General features: G+C 33.9%; 1 protein-coding gene across 1 annotated transcript in view; it reads right to left on the reverse strand.

Annotated features, from left to right (window-relative positions):
• LOC108575059 overlaps positions 1–15948 on the reverse strand; it is a 134571-nt gene that overhangs the window by 1934 nt on the left and 116689 nt on the right. Inside the window, exons 4-5 of the mRNA XM_017937768.1 lie at positions 10206–10419; positions 3280–3414 (exon numbers count right to left, since the gene is read on the reverse strand). Of these exons, the coding sequence (XP_017793257.1) occupies positions 3280–3414; positions 10206–10419 (349 nt within the window). The remainder of the gene's footprint in view (positions 1–3279; positions 3415–10205; positions 10420–15948) is intronic.

Below are 15948 nucleotides of genomic sequence, written 5' to 3' on the forward strand. Positions count from 1 at the left end.
AATACCATTAATAACTTGTCTGTAACTTCGAGTTAAATATAAGTAAGGCACATGGAAACAGGCTGGAAGAAGAACTTGCCAATCGAAGTTTAAACTTCATGCGTAACATAAAATTAAAGTATCGATGAAGTATCGATTATAAGTGCAACGAGCTAAATTTAATATTTTCCCGTTTTTTCTTCTTTTTTTTTTAATTTTTTGGAGAAAACATGACCTTTCTGAAAATGTATTAAAATCTGTTGAATAGTCCGTACCGTGAAAATCAATAGCGAGGATGCATTATGTTGAACTTTCAAACAGTGATGATAATCAGAGTTTTCAAATGAATTTAGCTGTCGAAGGCCGAATGAGAATTAACGAGTAACGACGTTATTATACACCTTGTCACTATCTTCCACGTTAAAAATCGTGATTTTCGACTACAATATTGCAAAAGGTGTGTAATGTAACCCTGTGTTATTTAAGTATAATATTATAGATGCATTTGATGAGCTCGCCTTCATTTAAGTATTGAATTTCGTGGTTGGTCGATCTGTCTCTTATCTTTCCCTCTGTTATCCTCCGAAGGATAACAACAATCCATCATCATTCCATCGTTTCCATCTAAATAATCGCGTCAGTTAAGTGAAATAGAAACTTTATCACGTCTTTTTTCAGCAAGAGATTGATTCTTTGCTATATTGTTCGCTGCCTTTCTGCTTGTGCAATTGAGAAACAATGGAACTGCGATGGAAATTTTCGACTGAGTTATCAATATCGACTTCCTTCGATGAAGGAAACTATACATACACTCTCGTTCATAAGTATTACGTCACTTACTGACATTACAAAATTATTCAGCCTGGAATCTCGTAATATAACGAGTACACACATTTATACGTGGTAGTAAATCTGACGAAGAAATGTAATGTAACCATTTAACTATAATTACTTTTTTTTCACTATTATATCCACATATGTAGAGAATTTTGGAAGCTCTAACGTTTGAGTATCTTCAATTAACAGCAGTTGGTACACTATTTCCTTAAAAAAAATTCTAATTATAAAATGTCTTACGATAAGACGCGGTGGATTATTCTGTGGATATTTATAGCAGGTTTTAATATTTCTTTTAGACCTTGACAGTATTGTCCTAAAATTACTCTAACGAACTGAAAATGAAACTTGGCCATCGATATGTGTCTTTTAGTTTTCAGTTTGTACAGACAGTATACATTTCATACACAGACGTTTTTTGGACCGAACGGAGCTTATCATCATGTCAGTCGTATCAACTACGCCCATTAAAATATTGTAGTCCACAACACATTTAGATTTTTCGATCATTCTTTTCTTTGTATCGACAAAAATGTTGCTCATACGAAAGAAACGTTGGAAAATAATAGCGCGAACACCCTGTATATTTTTACTGATATATATGCTAACTTTGACGAAGAAATGTAATTTCAATTATACAATACATTTTGTACGAACATCTTTTGTAAGAATATTTTTTTCGTAACTTCGATCTCTTATGAGATATTTCACCGTTTCCAGTTAAACGGAACACCCTGTATGTACACTTTTCGTTCGTATACAAATAACTACCAGCATCGGATTATGTTCACTTTTTGAAACCTTTTTTCAATATCATCAATAATTTCGAATATATTCATCTGAACTTATTTAAATATAATACTTCGCACATACCAGCTGCGAATATAATATGTAATATGGTACGGGATATTGTAATTTATGATAATCCAATCAGCAAGTGAAGTCATTTCTATTCGTAACATCTCTTTCCATTTTGTACCTTTACTGTCATGTATAAATGATACGTGTCATGTATGATGCTCTCGAACCAAAAATAATGGTTAAACAAACACAGAATGCAAATGTACAACATAGTAAGCTTACATAAAATCCGAACGCAGCAATGTTCTCTTGGAAAATATCGGCAAACTGCATATTTATAATACATAATGTAAATTAATGGATTCACGATCAAGAAAAGTGCATATTTAGACTTCGATGTAAATGATTCGTTCCATTTGACGTTCGAGTAAATTGCACAAAGAAGTGTACTATTTTGAAGGTATTTGTAACTTAAACCCTTCGACAGTTTATCCCGAGTGAGACTCGGGCAGTGCGTTAAATAACGAACAGTTTAACTTAAGAGAGACTTTTAGGAAGAAAGTTAGAACATTACACTGTGCTTTAAAAATAATCATACACGACGTAATTATTAAAAAGATACGCGTTAAATATGAATTTTATTCACTCTAATTCGTAATTATATTAGACTGTCAAAGGGTTTAGAAGGACTTATACCCCTACCACAAGTGTCTTTCCCTCACTCCGATTTAATGTATGTGACATCACTAGCCTGCGACTTTGCCCTCAGCTCTGCCCGCGGGCATCGGCGCGGCGGGTGCCCTTGCCCTAAACGCTTACATAGTGAATTGCACTTAATGCAATAACATATAATTAACCTTAGAACTCTTAGGATGCTCCTTGAACCCACAGGTCAAAAAATTTTAAATTAGAACCATTTCCCTTCTGTAAAGAGAATTCTCAAAAAATGACTTACTGTCGTATACACATTTGAGTTTGATATTCAGAAGTACCACTTCAAAAACTTTCTGCAACGCATTTCGCAAATATGCTTCCTCAAGACGCTTAATTGATTTGAATAAAATTTGACATTTAAGTTGACAATTAACAGCATCGTTGCGACTTTCAAAAGTTCTGTAACGGAGATAAGCTGGGATCCCATATTAGCACATTACCATCGAGAGACATAAAAATATGGTTTTTGTTGACTGCTCGTGAAATGCCGGAGACATATAAATAGGATTTTACACACTGTGTATTAAATGCCGGCGATACTTCTTATCGACTATCAACTAAACAAATTATTACCATTTTCGTAAAGCGATGTAACATTGTCGAAAACTTTAAAATGTGCCGGCTACACGCACCAGTTTTCGCGCAAACAACCCGGGCCGTATAGTGTTAGGAGAGATCTCATATCAGGCAGCTATTACGTTTATCATTACCCTAAACGTGTGAAATCACATTCTAATCCCTTGCAACAATGTTGTTCACATTGCAGATAACACTGCAAAGCACAATTAATTAGAAGCAAAAAACAAAGATATTAATTATCTTTCTTTGAACTCGTTTTACGTGTGTCATATGTAAGCATTCCCATTTACCCTAGAAGACGTATTACGCACGGGTAAACCAATATTCGTCGAATGTAATTTCGTAACAGTAGCGGAAAAAATTACCCACCTGTGCTGTGGAGGCGGCGTAGGCGTTCTTGAAAGAGGAAAACTGGCAACTTCTCTCGTCACTGAGAGCGACCGAATCGATCCAAATGTTTGGTCCGGGGATAAATTAGCACCAACACTTTGCACCATCCCGCTACTGAAACAGATCGATTTGTTAAAATCGATATGAGTCTGTAACGTATAGAAACGTGTAGTTTTTGTTGTTCGTTTCGAATTTTTCTGACATAGTATCAGCCAGTCAGGTGATTAATCGAATTCCTCTTAAACTATTATAAAAACGGAATTTTAGAAAGTTTTACCATTACAAAATTTAAATTTGTCTTCTTGATGCTATGAATAAAACAACTGGATGACATTAGAATTCCCTTTTGTAACAACTTTTTATAACCTTTTTCACGGAACTGCTATAAATAACTGATAAAACATATAACGCTATTTTTAATCTCATACAAGCTGTTAATATATGTGCATGTTGCTCCCCTCCTTTAAATCAATAACCTTCAGGAAGCTGACAGAAATGTAAAAATAACAGAGAAGACAAGTTCGGAGACTTTAATTGATTTGTCCGGACTAGAATTGTTGGTTCCCACGCGATAATTTAAACTTTACTTGCCAGCAGAATTTTCATTGTAGCGTTAATAATTATTTTAAACGTCACACCGTCGGCGGGTATTTTTCGCGACGATAGGATGACTTTGAACTGATTAACAAACTCAGTGAAGCCTTTCAAAGATGCGATTGTTTACTGGACTGTATTAGGATTTATAAGTCACACACCTGTGTTCAAGAACAATGTACAGTCAAGGAGAGAAATATGTGGACACCCTTCAAAATAAAGTAATTTTTTTTGAAATTGGGCCAAACGACTTGAGTTTTTTTCAGAAGTTAGAAGAATTAGTTTACTAGATGACGTGGACAAAAAATTTTGAAAACATTGCAATTTGTGGGAATCGCGAAGAAAATTGACTGTTTACAACTTTTTTATCTGGGCTTGTAATGAAAATTTAAAACATACGTTTTATAGATTTATGTCAATTATACACATTCTGAAAATTTCATCGAAATCGGTTAATGTTGCTACAAGCTACAAACGGTTAAAGATTGTGAAAATCGCACTATTTCACGACTTTCAGCCTATTACTGTAATAAATCTGAAGATTCTTACATCTTTCGATGCCTGTCGCTTGTTTCTTCATACATCGATTTCAATGAAATTTTCAGCACGTGTATAAATTTTTCACGAAATTTTAAATTTTCATTACGACCTCGGATAAAAGAGTTGCAAAAGGCGACCTTCGCTATTTTCTTCGTTATTCCGACTACATAATTGCAGTTTTTTCAAAACTTCTTTTACACATCATGTAATAAACTAATCCTTTTAACGTATTCAAAAAGCTCAAGCTGTTTGATCTAATTTGAAAAAAGCTATTCTGCTTGGAAGGGTGTCCATATATTTCTGTCCTTGACTGTACATTTTACTTACAAGTATTGAGTAATAAGTAACGATAGTAGATGCATGTATCACGTGTGTACTTAACGAATGTGCGTGTTTAACTCGAAATCGTGTGAAGATTCGTACAATATACCGGAAACAGACGCGAAGTACACGACAGTACAGCATAGGAAACAAAAAGATCGTAAATTTTATCATGTGATATCAAACAGCATGATAAATAACGTATCGTGGCTCGTTTCAAATATTTCAGAACGCAGCTACTATCTGACAGCCATCTGAGTGCGGTATAAAAACGTAACCAAAGTATGGAGAATCAATGAGACCTTATGTGGGAGTAAAATTAGAATTGGTCATAAGTTAGCAAATTAACGAAGTTTACCCGATGGTTTCAAAGAAAAAGGTATTTACGGTCTTATCTACCTAGCTATGTGTATATCTGTCCGATTACTAGATATAGCCCCGTATAAAGTATGAATGAAACAGAGAAAGTATTCTTAGCAGCGATGACCTTTAGAAATGACTATTCTCGCTCGTATTTCTATCAAAAATAGATATAATTGCTCCAAATGAAGATTAAGATTTAATCGATTCTATTTTATTCGTGATCGTTTCGCAGGAACAAGAAAAAATTAAAATTTGTTGTTAGGTTGGTGGGCAAATGAAATGTCGTTATTTCAGCATCAATTTTTATACACAATAGCCACGAAGAAGGAATTTTCTGTAGTACACGTATATTGAATAATACAAAAAATTCGTAATACAATTGTTTGGACATTATTATCTGACTATAATTTTCTTTTATACAAATTTAAACTTGGAAAAATTGCGATAAAAATTGCTGAAAATATAAATTCAGCATTTGGAGAAGGTTATGTAAATGTTAGGACACTTGAATGTTGGTGTGAAAAATTCAAGATTGGTGACATTATATTGGAAAATGAGCCAAAAAGAAAGCCAGACAGGGCCTAGGATGATAACGTTTTAAGAAAAATTATTGAAAACATTTCACGATAAATAATATGAAATTTTACCATATTCTCTTCTATTCACTTGTCTTGTTCTCAATAGAGTACCATTTCTTTAAACACTTGAACAATTTTATAACAAATAAATTATTCCGAAATGAAGACACTGTGAAAGCAGCATTCAAAGAATTTTTTCATTCAAAGACTAATGATTTTTATATATTAGAAACAATGAAACCATTTAATCGTTGAGAAAAATGTATAGGATCGTCTGAAAATTATTTTGATTGAATAAATTATTTTTTGAAGAAACACAATGTACGTTTAAATGACGTTTTATATGCACCAATCTAATATAAAGAGAATTATTAATAATTAATACAACAAGCCTGATTAAAATGATTGATTTCCCTACTGCGTTACAGTTCCATCGTCAATAGATTACACATACTATTACGTTCCTCACTCTCGTTGGATGACATTAAAACATAGTCGGTACATTTTGTTATTCAGATAAATATACAACTACGACGTTTTGTACATTCGCTTGCAGAAAACTCCTGTGAAAGACTTTTGATTCAATCGGTTACTCCCGGTCAGCAAATACTGGTAGCCTTTTCCTTCGTTTCAAACAACGCCAAGTACACAGTGAAATCTATCAAGTGTTCGCCGCAATATGTTATACAATGATTGCATTTTATTACTACCCTGCCTTACTTTACATACACTCAGTCGAAAAAGCCTCCGTGCATCTCGTTAGAATTGGCAGTACTACGGTATTGGGGTCCACACCTATTGGGTCGTATGATACATCGTTGGAAAGCGTATGAGTAGGGGAGTCCAAAAGAAAATATAAGTCAAACTAGGATACGGTGAAAAAAATACATTCCTTTTGCACAAAGATCATTTTACTTACAAGTACATTTGTTATTACGTATATTTAGGCGTGAATTATACAACTAATCATGCGTTCGAAATATTATTGTAGTATTGGTGTGTGTATAAGATTAAGTTAGGTTTGGGTTAGATAAATTTATTTAGTCTATGCTAGTGGATTTATGCATTTTAATCCATATTTTCTGAATGGGACATTTGCAATAGCAATGATCACTCATGTTGGACTCCTCTACTCATACGCTTTCCAACGGTGTATCGTACGACCCAATAGGTTTGGGCCCAAATATCACTTTAAGCGCCGGACCTGCTTTAACCCCTTAACGTATGATTTCTTTTCTGACTATGCATCTAAGCGTCAACCATTTTCTGTTTTAGTACTGTATCAGATAACAAAAACTAATTTGTCACAGATTAATTACATTTATCATCCTCAGCCCTACAAATTGAAACGAAAGTCAGGATTACTATTAATTTTTCTTACTGATACAACTATTTTTGTTACATCTTTGCCAGAATCTCTGCCACGAGTCTGACACGTTGTCATATGTATGTTAAGGGGTTAAGGCGTAATATGTGGACTAGCGATTAAGCGCCGGGCCCGCCTAAATGCGTTTTCACATGTTTGTACAGAAAAAAATATTACATCTCTTGAACAGCAAGTGGCTCAATATTTATATCATTAAAAATCGTTGCTGTGCCTGTAATAAGCACTATGTAAAATTTTTCAATAGAAATTTTCTGTTTTACAAGAGTTATTTTATTTTATTTTGTAAAAGTGCATGTTTCTACAAAGCGTGTAAATGTTGCGGCGCTTTAAGTAAAGTTTCTAACAAATAACGCTTTAAGTGATATTATACTGCAGCCAACATAACATTTATTATTAGTACAAAGAAAAATGATTTCAGTTCGTTTGTTAACAATAAACTAAACAAGAAGAATAATGTAACAGAAATGAGATGAACAAAATTTCTTTACAGCATTTAAGAATTCAGCAAAATGTCTACAAACAAAACTCCAAAGGCAGATACAAGTTAGTTTCTTATTTACAAGAAAGTAGAAAAGACATTACTCAAAATATTTTTGCTATAATGGAAAATATCTATTTATATTTATATTTGTTTATTTAATTATTAACAAATTAATGTAAATTGTTTTTCTTTATACTAATAGTAAATGTTATGTTTCTAAATAAAATAACGTAAATATTATTTGTTTACTACTTTTTCTGTTGAAATTATACAACGCAAAATAAATTCTAATGAGGAGACTTTTTTGACTGAGTATATGTGCAATGCATTTAGCAATAACGGTACATCGGTAATTTTCGACAAATATTTATCGATATTTTGAAAGTAGCAAGTGCTTTTTGTGAGATTCATGAAGAGCAGTTTCAGTTTAGGGACACAAAAAAATTATGGAAGCTTGTTACTATAAAGAAGGTAAAAGTTAAAGTGTTTCTTTGGTATGTTTACTAAATTTTCCAATAATTCCATATATAATAACAAATATACAAAACTCTTATGAAGAAAAGCTTTACTTCTTTCGATAATCTCCACTATCGAAAACAATTGATGCTTTTTTTATAACTATCAATAGATTCGATATTTTTTTTTTTTTTTTTTTTGTGATTGAGGCTACATTCGGATATACCCAAAGTTTACGGTTTCGGGTTGTTGATTTTATTCTAACCGATCTCGTAACGGCAACAGATCCTTAACTTCTGGTGACACGTGTGTATAGATTGCCAATCTGAATTGAAATTTTGGATAATAAAGATTTCAAAGTATTAAATTATATGGGATAGAAGATTAAGAATTAATCTAAAAAATTTCAACATGCTTACTTTTTTTTCATAAAAATCAGTGGCTCCTTTCTTAAACTATAAACTGTATATATTTCGAATTTATAAGTTTCTTGTAAATATACAAGAAATAAAATTTTTTTTAATATTAACTACAAAGATCTCTTTGAATAAAAAGTGTTTATAAAATTTAATCTATCGGAAATAATTGATAATTATCGATAGTTGGGTATCAAACTATCGATAACTATCAATGGTTACGACTTTCGTTATTTTTCCACCTTTATGGTAAACCAAAGATGAAGAAGACTCGGTGGAACATGTGCTAGGTGAAAGGGTAGGGAGGTAGTAAAATTAATTGGAAAGTGGAAATTAAAAGGGTCGGAAATTTAGGGTCATCGATCTGGAGTTTCGTCGTTGCCTCATTTATGAGGAGCACGCGCGGCAAATGGCTTACATACGTCAATATGTATGGCCATGTTCCTTCAGACTGTCTAAATAATATAGTAGCTACTGTTCTGCAGAAAAAAAAAAATGTTTCAAGTGGAACAGAAATAACGTTCTATGTTTGCAAAGTATGTAAAAACAATATAATAGAGTTGGCATAATATTGTAATCGTTTTTATTGCAATGGTACTCTACTACTTTCCAAGTAGGCTGCCTAAAACAAATGTTACATGGCAATTTTTAATATAATCTAGGCTAAAATATCTAGGCAATTTAGGTTGTCACAGACTGTATTAAGGTATATTCATTTACTGTACAACTGTGGAAAGTAAGAATAATTTAGCTAAATTCATCATTTTCACTAATAGTATGCTAATTTAACACTAGGACAGCTAATAGAATTTATTGAGTATTATACTGAAAATTCTAAAATATGATAAAAGTGGACTTTAAATTAATATACAGGGCGTTTCACAAAACCGAATCTGTTCAAAAAATTATCAAGATAATTTTTGTTATACTTCATTGTATGAAGCAGACTTTTATATTATCTGCACAGAAAAAGTCTAGTCCGACTCCACGTGGGAAACGGAGGATAACTTCAATTTTTTAAATAGAATGTGGATTGAATTTTTGTATATTTACATAATACTTACTAAGCTAAGTAACATTTTCTTGAAACGTTTTTCAAAATTTTGCACGTATCGAAAGTTATCACGGTTTGAATTGTCCATCCTAGGATTCTAACTTTGGTGCATAAATATTTGTACTTGTTGAAATATTTGTAATTGTTTTAGAATGTTGGTTCTGATATTTGTGATATTTCACTTTGATTTGTGAACATTTTTTGTGCGTCTGACCAATTACTGGACATTATTTTTAACGAAAGTGTCATTAACGTTAACGATAAGTAAATTACAATTAAGCCGTATTCAACTTACGAGAAGCACACAAACTTTTGTAAAAGCATAATCAAAATATTTTCGAAATAATCACTTCTTCGAATGACATCCACTGAAATGTTACTAAAAATATTAAAAGCCATTTACAACTTTATTAAATTCTCAAGGACGTCTGTCTTTCAATGTTATATATGTGTTATATGAATAATTCAGTATTTGTGACGATGTTTACACATTTAAAGTGAATCGCGACTGCTTGAAGCTACCATCAGTCGCGGCATGCTCATAATTCGGTTGCAACTTATTGTTATGCGAGAAGTGAAATGAAAGAAACAACGCAAGCAGAGAATACATTACTTACATTGCAATCAGGATTAACACAATCTGCGTCATTTTATTTAAAATCTAAGAAAGCTGTCTAGCAATTTAACGAGTGAGTAAGAAAGATTGTAATCTTACCTGACCGAGCCCGAAGTGACCAAAAATGGCATAGGTGTTGGACATGGACTCAAAGGTGAACTGCTAACTGAGCTACGAGTACTGCTTAACACAGAATGTGGGCACTGTGGTGGTCCAATGTGTGCACCCGCGGATGCATTTCCACCTTTGTTCGTGGAACGTCCTTTCAAACAGGGGATTTTCGACCAGCCGCTAACATCTTTCCCTGACATACCTAGGAACAAGTACGTTGATAAATCTTAGGGCTATAGAGGAAATTTTAGTGTACTGACATAGTGAACTTGGCATGCATTACGAAACTTACAATTAGCACGCTTCATTTGTCTTACGAAAAACAGCACGTGTCAGTTTGCTACGTAAAGAAGCACACTTCGTCGTTTCTTACGAATATTAGCACGTTTGGTTTTCCGTCACGAAAACTAATATATCGAACTGTTTTGTCACGAACAATAGAAATATGAAAATATTTCTCACTCTCGTCTTTGATGCACTCAAATGCGAACGAGCCGAAGAGAGAATAGCTGGCAATTCCCAAAACACCTCCCTCCCTCGATAATAGTCGCGACGTAGACTCTAGCTTGCGTCAATTAAGCGAGGAATACTGTTATGTATATCAGTGTCGTTCAGGCGTTGCCCGTAAGGGCAACGTGTTAGCCTTTCCCGGGCGTAAATAAATTTATGGGCAATAAACCACACCTTCTCGGGTAACGGTGCGTGTAACAGTGTAGAACAGGGGTCGGTAAGATGGGGCTCGCGGGCACCCAAGTGCCAGGCAAGCATTTTTAAAGTGCCCGCCACTGTGCCAAATATTTTTACAAAATAGTTTTAAAAGATGATTGTGCGTAAAATGAACTAGTAGAATTTTGTATTAATAAATTCATTTAAAATAAATATGTATGGAATGTACTTAAAGCTTACAACGTCCCTTCTAGCAAAATTAAGGTAAAGTGCCCTTTATCACAAGCCAGCCATTCGGAGTGCCCTTTTTAATCAAAAGGTTGCCGACCTCTGGTGTAGAGCATAAGAGTAAGCGGCGGGCGCCCTTGCTCGCCTGAGGGCCTGCCGAAAGACACTGCTGTATATTGCAATCAACTCAGAACAAAATTTTGATGAAATCAGATTCGACCATATCTGACTTCCATGATCCAAAGAAATCAAATTTTGTCGATGACTACCTTACAAAACTGAACGTGCTTTTCTTCGTAGCCAACCATTCAAATGTGCTTCTTTTCATCGCTGCAACCGGTATACATGCTACTTTTCGTGACAAATCACTCGATCGTGTTACTCTGCTCTTTTCCGTAGCCAACCATTTAAACGTGCTACTTTTCGTGACGGATAAACGAAACGCGATATTTTTCGTGACAAAGAAGACAAACGCATGTTTTTCGTAACACACGTCGAACTATTCGAACGATCTGGACAGTTTGATTGACGGAGCGCCTTTTTTACGCTCTCGGGATAAATTTTTTGGGCATACCGGGTCACTCGATCAATTATTCCGTAAGTTATCGATTAGTTTGTACTTGCAAGCTTTGTTCAGCCTAGTATCGTTCTCGATTGTGTTTATTGATCGGTGATGTTAGATTTATTTTTGAACAGTAATAATGTAACACATAAAACACGTACTTGAACATGCATATTATTTGCATATATGTACATCGAGTTTACTACATCTGATTACGCCACCACGTGTTGAAACCGATGACATAAAAATGCACGGGACAACGCTCTTTCTCGGCGAACATGACGATCAATCGTGTCATTTAGTCGATATACCCGTACCAAATTCAACAGATAACAGTTTTGTTAAGATAAAACAGAACTTGAAATAAAATAGAACAATACCTTGCAATGTCATTTTGGAGCATAATTTTATGTATCATGAAAGAAAAGTCAATTTGCATGTTCATGTACTTTTCTAAAAAATTACAATTTAAAAATTTAATTCGTATAGTAAACATATCTATATGAGGTCTCAAATGCTCAGAAAAGAAGAAAAGAAGAAAGGACGAAGCAGCATTCGGGATCACTTAGAATCGTCTGCGAAATAATTCCATGCTGGAAATCAAAGATGCAAATTTGCGTTAGTTTAAAGATCCCTTGTGTATGTTCCGTGTGTATCCTTCGCGTAATTTCTACTGGCGCGGCGTCTATAAATTATTCATAAAAAAGTATCGCTACGTGTTAATTTTACAGTGACTGTGTTCCGTGTTATGCGGAATGCTTGCTAATAAAACCCTTGCAGCGGCGAGTTGCTAATTTTCTTAATGTCGGAAGTAAAGACTCGGCATACAAACGATCGACCTTGACCATAGAAGGCGCTAGATTTTCAGCTAGTGCAGAATATGAAACATTCTCGGTGGTAGCCGCGGTGAATGATAGCACAAGTGGTTCTTTGCATTGTCGCACACGCTGCACTTATCCCTGACAAAGGCCAGGCCTTTCGTGCAGCCTAAAAGAGAAGCAAGCCGAGCTTTAATAGTGCGCAACCTGTTTTCTTCTCCTTTTTTCTTCTTTTTTTTTTTTTTTGCTTGCGTTTTCAACTTGCCGAGAACAATGGAAAAATTCCTGATTATCTCAATGGAATGGAATTACCGTTTCCTTTCATTCGCACCGGACGTTGTATTATAGTAGAGTAATCTCTGCACTTTCCCTTGCCAAAGAAATCTTGGTTTCCATCGTAATAAGTAAGTACTTGGACTTCACACGAGTTAAGAAAGAACGAGTTCGTGAATTATCCAAAAGAAATCTAACTGATAAGGTACACTTTGGCAATTTTGTAACAGGTGAAATTCTGTCGTTTTGTTTGTAGAATTATTTACGGATTTGTTGAACATTTCAGTTACCGTGACTTTCAAAAAATGTGTTTAGATTCAGTTTCGATTTCAAGAATTATGAACTTTGTAGACTTGTACATACACTTTTGTGCATAAGTATTTATTTAGTTGACGATATTCATTTTATTTTAATTATTCTAAATATTTGACGACTTTCGTTCACGTAGCAGTGAACGTGTTAAAATGATAAGTTGAAAACTAAATCGGAACTTACAAATTTAAATTAACAAGCTTGTGATTTGTTCTCGAAAAACTGTTAATAGTGTAAATCAATAAGCTATCAATATTGGAAAGTATTCTCGCATAGATTTCAGATCTGTTTAATCAGCAGTAACTGCTTCAGTTTAGTTAATTTTCAAGCTTTCTACATAGAACATTTAATTTCAATTTCTTGATATTTATTAGACAACCAACAATTCCAACATAAACGCGTAAAAAATCGAAACATTTTACATAAAAAATAAGGCGAAACCCATTTTCTTAGAATTTTCTTCTGCGCTGAAGTTACCATTATTTTACAAACTATCTGTACAGAATACGAACGTAGCCCGTCACTTTTCCACAGTATGTACTTAAGATTTCTTCTTCGGCCCATCATCAGTTACAATTTAGCATTACCGGCCAGAAAGAGAAGAAAAAGGAAGGCAAACTCGGGGAATAAATCCGTGGTATAGCATCGAGATTGGGCGCACAATAAGGTCCGCAGAGATACGCTGAAAGTTTCCCGTGTATTGGAAAACCGCTGAAGCCAGCACTGACGGAATCTCGAAATGATGAAGATTCCTTCGATACAAACAAAACTGAAATGTATATAAAACTGTCTACGCCCGTGTTCACCTCGTTCAACTTCGTGTATCCCAATAAGTCCGGTCTATTATGGAATTGAAAACTGTGACTGAAGCAGGACCTGTTTCTGATCGATTCCATTTCACCAGGTTACTATTATACAATAGGATTATTGAGACCTTTAATTAACTTCTGTGTAATCGAGTTGTCCTGGAGGATGTCATTTTAATCGCAATTGTACCTAAAAGCGGAGTTTTAAGAAATGCGAATAAACAAACGTTTGTTTGTCTGCATTATTACAAAATAATGATTTTACTGGCTTTAACCCTTTCGTTACGGTTGATTTTAACAAAATTTTTTGTTTCGATCGTATCGCTTTAAGATTTGTTTTATTAAATTTAAATAGAAGTGCACAGAAAAACGGTGACCTAGCAGGGCCATTTTTGTATCATAGTAACCGCAAGTACGTTACCATTCCCTTCCCATTTCCTATTTTTGTTATAACTTTCGAACAAAGCTTCGAACAACTTATGTTTTCATAACATTTTTTTCTTACTTATATCCATAGAACATACTGACAAAGTTTGCTCGGAAAAAACTAGGACACCCTGTAGATGCCAGGAAAAAGAAACAGAAGTAAAACGGTAACAGTATAACGCACAATAAACGGGGCGACCAAATATGCCATATTCGACTTATGTATGTAAGTGTGACGTGTTTGTAATTGACAGATTACATTTGACTTTCATTTATTCTGTGTTTCTGAAATTACCAATAATCGTCACGAGTTGACACTTGAAACACAAGGAAGCGCGGGAAGTTGCGTTAACTATAAATATGTTTACTATCATACCACAGATAGTTGTAAGGTTTTAACCTCGTTAAGTTTGTAATTCAAGTTATCAGTGTGTTGGCAAACGCGTTATACTGTATGTTACTTTAAAGAAAAGAAAATTAATATTCTTTTCAATTACAACAGGAATTGATACTGTGTAAAGGAAGCGGATCAATTGTACATAGAAAGATTCTCTCAGCATAGTGATCCATTATCCATTGTTTCATGCGTGGAGCCCATTTCAAGGGTGGATTCAATATTGAAAAATAACTAAAAGAGTATATATATACATACATATACATATACATATATGGGAGAGCGGAGTAATTCCGGTTACATAAGCAAGAAATGCTATAAAATTTGAACAAGTTACACATTTGTTAATATTTTTTATATTAATTGATAGCTTGAAGTGTTTAGTTTGTATTAGTATGGTCGAAAATGCATAAATTTACGTTGTAATAAAATTAGAAACATAAAACGAAAAAAGGTTATTTGACCTTTATATATACATATGTATATATTTAACCTAATCTAATCTATTGGTAGAACACAAAAGTCATGTGACTCTAAATTATTGTCGACGTAATTCACGTACAGTATGTTGCTTTACTTATTAATTTTGAACACTGACACTACAAGGTGACCAATTATTTTCTATACAGCGTATTTAGTTAACGAAATGTTGATACAAATACTAGAAAAAACCTAGGAAACTATGAAAACAGATTTTACAAGATAACAACGCTTCAAACGCTAGTTTGAAAAATTAGCGTATTAAATTTAGGTAAAGAAGGGAAGGAGGATAGTCGGAGTCTTATAGCAATGGCGAAATGCGGGAATATGGAAAAATGGAGCAGACATTGGGAAGGAGAGGAAGCAAGGAAATGCGATTTGTGCAGAGATATCTGGGGAACATTAGACCATGTGGTAAGAGACTGCAGAGAGTTGGAGAGAGGGAAAGTAAAGGTTGAGGACTTAGTCAGCAGCAGATACAGTGAAGAAATAGCAAAATGGTTAAGGGAAGTATAATAGAAAGAAGCAGAAGAGATAAAGAGCGGAAATAGAAAGTTAGATGAAAGAGAGATGAAATATATTTTGTTTTTTATATTTTTATATTTTCTACGTAAAGTAACATATGCATAAAGTAATTTAAACCAAGTCGTTTTCACGGCTGAAAATAAATAAGTTCTATTCTCTAGTATATTACGATTGTCACATAATTTACATATTGTTAATTGTCAAAATCCGGAAATCTAAAATAACGAAAAGCTGGCTTGAA

The sequence above is a fragment of the Habropoda laboriosa genome, unplaced genomic scaffold (assembly GCF_001263275.1).
Source record: "Habropoda laboriosa isolate 0110345459 unplaced genomic scaffold, ASM126327v1 scaffold11, whole genome shotgun sequence".
In the NCBI taxonomy this organism is placed as follows: domain Eukaryota; kingdom Metazoa; phylum Arthropoda; class Insecta; order Hymenoptera; family Apidae; genus Habropoda; species Habropoda laboriosa.